Here is a 5,312-nt window from a genome sequence, read left to right on the forward strand (position 1 = left end):
TGTGTGTGTATGTGTGAGTGTGTGCATGTGCACAAGTGTCTGTGTGTGTATGTGTGAGTGTGTGCATGTGCACATGTCTATGTGTATATCCATGCAGGTGTGTACAAAGGCCAACCCTGGACTTAGCTTTGTTTTTCTTTTCTTACTGTTCTCTAAAGATGAAAAAAAAACTTGAGCATGTATGTGCCAAAGGCACTTTTCTAGATATTACAGACACAATTAATGACAAAGAAAAATCTCTTCCCTTAAGGAACTTAGATTCTAGAAGAGGGAGAAGCAAGGAATATTTTTACAAATATTTAGTCTACGCTAAATCTCACTGTGTTCGTATGGTTACCTGGAACTTATAATTTGCATTACTTCAGTCCTTCCAATGTGATAGTGGCAACTAAGAATTTCTTATTTTTGACTATGGAACTTCTGTTTTTTCATCTATATCCTGGTGTGGGTAGGGGTCCCTCAGTTTTCCCCACCTTCTCCACTTATCCCGACCAAACAATACAAAGTGGTCTGTAGCCATGAAGGGACAGGCAGCCCAGGGGCACAGCACAGATCTGCAGTCCAGCGGCTCTCAGCAGAGCTGGGAGTAACAGGCCGGCGACACGACCGGGCGGGACGGACGGTGCTCAGCAGGAGCACGTGACCCACAGACATGCTGTTACTGACCTTGACCGCATCCGACCACTTACACTTGGAAACGTGAGGTCAGATTGCTATTTACTATACAATTTTTTTAGTATAAAGAAATAACAGGGGAAAAAATGATCAAAAATGACAAATTAAAATGACAACAGTATATAAAATATTATAGTGACCTTGACTGTAGACCAACTTATCCAGACCTGAGACTGGAGCGGTTTCTATTAATAAAAATAAAGTACTCACTTATATGTATAAGATACGAATAATCCTGGATAATTGTTTCCGCTCTGAAGGAATCATCCTGATTATCAATTATTATTGAGTCTAAACTGATATCCTTAAACAGAAAGCAAAAACAGAAAGATTAGAAAGCAAAACTTTTCCCCAAATATCTACAGCTATATTTCTAAGGTGACCCACGGAAGTTCATATGCAGATTCTTTACTGAATCCCCATGTTAAATAAATTTTACTACTGTTTTTTTCTTTCACTTAATCCAATTCTTCTTCAAAGCACAGATCACAATTTTAATTTCTCCACACCAGTCTCTCTTTAGTCACTATTTTACACACTAGTCTCTAAGCTTAAGGGACTGTCTTTATAAGGCTGCTTGGCAAGTAAAAGGTGTCCACTAAGTGCTTGTTGAATAAGCAATGCAGGAAAAAATTCCTATCAGACCAGATTCTAGATATCCAGGATATACTTAGATATTCATTTTAATCTTCACACTAGAGTGTGATGCTAGTTACACAGCCTCTCAGCCTCAGCTTATCAAAAAAGTCAATTCGCTAATACTTTTTGAATGTCTCTAACTTCTACACAGCCTTGCTGTGAAGTTTCTTGCTTTCTGTCATCTGTGCCATACACTGAACTTTCTATTCCTGTGGAAATCGTCCCCCTTCCCTTAGCCGCCCCTCCTCTATGCTTCATGGATACCGTGATTCCCCCCAAATAAGACACTGTCTTATATTTATTTTTTCTTAAGAAGACATACTAGCGCTTATTTTCAGGGGATATATTATTTTTATTAAGTATAATACAACAACCTACATTTATTCAAATACAGTTAAGTCATCCTCTTCTGGAACCTGACGGGGGAGCCAACCTTGGTGGGGCTGGCGCTAATGATGCGTGGACTTTTTTCCCCTAGCCATCTGTATGTGCGCAATAGGATGCCTGCGACCCTGGCTACCACACGTGCACCCATGCCAAGTGCGAACAGCTTGGAGGAAGGAGCTGTGGCAGATAAAGGATATTCCAGTCTTCCTTACTGCTCCACGTAGAAATGTAGGGCGTGGTTACGCAGATATGCTACATATCCACGCCCATCACTAGGTCTTAGTATCTGGGTAGGGCTTATATTTAACAAATGCATAGGAATCCTGCTCAGGCTTATTTTTTGGGTAGGTCTTATTTTCAGGGAAACACGGGATCATCAGTAGGAGCTCCTGGTCTCAGACTGCACAAGAGGACAGCAGCAAGGGTGGGTAGGGAGACCAGCAGCGCCTTGGGTCCTCTGGGCTGTGCTGGGCAGAGGCAGTCACTCTGAAATGGCCAGATCATGCTGCAAGAGTCAGAGGGACCTGCTGGTTGAAGATGATTCTGCTACTATGGAAGTGGTAGAAATTCTTAAAAGTTCCCAGCTACATGGTTCTTCAGAGTACAGGAACCTCACAGTGGCTGAAGGATGTGTTTGGACATGTTGTGAGCTGTCTGCTCATTTGTGGACTGAATTCCCAGCGGGACCGTCAGCCCTGTGAAAGCCAGGTCTCTGCATCCCGCCTACCACCACATCTCTGACGTGAAGGCAGGCCTCACATAAATACTTAGTGAATGAACCGTCTCCCTGACTTTAGCTTCAAAGGGCATCCGAGCCCCAGCTGCTGCCCCCTGGTTGTGCAGTGATTTAAATACACTGACCACAGCAAGCAGGCTCTCCAACCCCAACACGTGTTCAGGAAATCTGTTCTTGGGAAGGTATCCAGGATGCACTTTTGTTATCCATACTTTAAAAAAGAAATAAATCACAGAAAAGTACATAGGATCCTTCCTAGTCTAGTTTTTAAGAAACTACAGCCATGATTATTAAGAACACATCTCTGGAGCCAGACTGCTTACATCAAACTGGTTAACACAGCTCTCACCTCGTTTATTTAATTATTGTGTTAAGACATTTTATACGCTATACTTAATAGATTGACATGTACCCTTGCAATATGAACCACAGGAACGGTTAAAGACGTGCCTACCTTCTGTTTAGTATATATGGCAATCGTCACTGAAGAGTCTGTTTGGAACCAGTCATAACTGTAAAATATTAAGAAATGAGTGAATAATCCTATCTGTACTCATGCATGTTAACATATAATGCTTAAAATTTACAGTGAGAAAAAGATTTCTCTAGATTAAACATTTTTCTAAATAATAGTGGTCTTACCATGTTAAGTTCATTATATGACAATTATTTCCAAATGTCAAATATCTATATTTTTGTGTATTTCCACTTACATAAAAACAAAATATCCTTATAACAAGATACTTTCTATAAAGATTAAACACTTCCTTACTAAAATCTTCTTTTATCAGAGTAACAAAACAATGTGTTTTTGTTAAGGAGCATAAAGAAATGTGTTTGCTCATCACCTTCACCCATCCCAGCGACAGCACGGCAGAGCCCACGGGAGCCGACCACCCGGGACGGTAACAAACCCGCCAGCCGGCACACAGGCAGCCCGCTGAGCAGCGAGGCCTCCTGTGCTGACGTGCTCACGTGGGGCACATCTGGTTTGTGGAAATTAGGTCAACCTAACGAAGTGGTCAGTGAAGGGAGGTGGTAACGATGGAGGTTCTACTGTATTATGAAAACAGAGTAATACAGAAGTTGGTATCATACGAATCAAACTCGAAGGGGTAAATGTTCCAAGTGTGTATCTGTGTTGGTGAGATTACAACTGATTTTATCTTTTCTGTTTCTTTCTGTTTTCTACTGTTAATATATTTTTATGACCAAAAAATACTTTTTAATAATTTTTAAAAAGGATCAAATTTCAGGGCAGCACCTGTGGCTCAAAGGAGTAGGGCACTGACCCCATATACTGGAGGTGGTGGGTTCAAGCCCAGCCCTGGCCAAAAACTACCAAGAAAAAAAAAAAAGGATCAAATCAAATTTCAGTTGTATTTAAAATTCACATTTGTGGATTAGCTCATTCTCTGACACTGTCCAATAAATAAGGCACTACAGCTCCTGTGTCAAAGAAGCATGATTGACAGAAAACAATAAATTAAACCCAGAGCTACTTCCCTTTTTTAAGTGTGTGTGTTTCTGTGTGGAACTAACTGAGCTTTAGAACATAAGCAGGTGCGTACCTTGGAGGCCTAGGCCCTTCCGTGGCAGGCGCGTCCGCAGCCTGGCTCCTGGACACCAGGCCTTCACAAAGAAAACAGGCAGAACAGCTTCACCCATGCAGCGTTTAAAACTTCATCTTTGCATTTAATTTCTTATTGCAATGTTAAATACATACACAAAAAGCACATCGTAAGGGTACTACTCCACACATTCTCACACAGTGAAACATGCCCTTGTATGCCAGCACTCTCCTCACACCCCCTCCAGGCCCCCTCCCCACAAGGGGAACGTTACTCTGACTATGAACCCCATGTTAAGTTTTCGCACGCCTGATCTTCATATAAGCAAAACCCATGACGTGCTCTCTTTTGCTCTGGCTTTATGTCTAACGTTACGGGCATTATGTGTCTGTCAGATGAGCGTGACTGATACTAAGCAGCAAATCACACCAGGGCTCCCTGAGATTTCCTCTATGCTGAGGGAGCATCAATAGACGGATCTTTTTTATTACTAGGAAGTATTAATCACACTGTACGAACGTGCTGTGATCTACTCACTCTCCCGGAGTGTGAGCATTTGGGTTTCCAGCTTAGAGCTGGTATGCACAGTGCTATTATAAACATTCTAATGCACGTTATGTTCTTAGAGGATGCATTTCACACATCTGGTGGGCATATAGGGGCACGCGTATGTTTAGCTTTAGCAGATACTACTGAACAGCTTTCTAAACTGGCTGCACTAATTCACAGGTCTCCCTCAGTCGAGAGTTGTGGCTGCTCCATGGCCTCACCAGCACAGGGCCCTTTCCACTCTGCTTTGTGTTGGGCTGCACCAACACAGAACTTCACAAGCTCACTAAAGCCGTAGTCCTCAGATCATTACAAAAAACTTGGTATGGGAGAACTCAAGATTCTGCAAACATCTGAAAGATTTAGTTTGGTTAAAAAAAAAAAAAGGAGCACTACTGCTAAATGACTTCTGAAAACCATCCCGTCAATCACGTTGACTATTTTTCAAACTACGTAGGAAAAAAATTAATTGTTAGTCTCTGGTGAGGACTGTAGTTCTCAAATTAGAAATCACCATATTTTACATAAAGTCAGAATTGGGATACACCTTTAAAACGAGCTAGTTTGGAGGTTTTCAAGATTCTTTTTAGCCACAGACTCTTCTGTTCAAAGACACACTCGAGGGCAAGCACACAGTATGAACAGGCGTGCCCCTCTGAGCGGCCACGGTGAGCCCTGAGCATAGAGGGCAAGCACAGAGTATAACAGGCGTGCCCCTCTGAACGGCCACGGTGAGCCCTGAGCATAGAGGGCAA

At 42.2% G+C, this 5,312-nt stretch overlaps 1 protein-coding gene across 2 annotated transcripts in view; it reads right to left on the bottom strand.

The window, feature by feature from the left end:
* Positions 1 to 5,312, bottom strand: part of LOC100955093 (cytochrome b5 reductase 4) — an 85,971-nt gene that overhangs the window by 42,803 nt on the left and 37,856 nt on the right. For both annotated transcript variants that reach the window (XM_023507786.1, XM_003801296.3), the window contains 3 exons: positions 4,009 to 4,069; positions 2,892 to 2,949; positions 886 to 979 (listed from right to left, as the gene is read on the bottom strand). In XM_023507786.1, coding sequence (XP_023363554.1) covers positions 886 to 979; positions 2,892 to 2,949; positions 4,009 to 4,069 — 213 coding nt within the window. The remainder of the gene's footprint in view (positions 1 to 885; positions 980 to 2,891; positions 2,950 to 4,008; positions 4,070 to 5,312) is intronic.

This window comes from Otolemur garnettii, unplaced genomic scaffold, assembly GCF_000181295.1.
Source record: "Otolemur garnettii isolate 467f Iridium unplaced genomic scaffold, OtoGar3 scaffold00205, whole genome shotgun sequence".
Taxonomy (NCBI): Eukaryota; Metazoa; Chordata; class Mammalia; order Primates; family Galagidae; genus Otolemur; species Otolemur garnettii.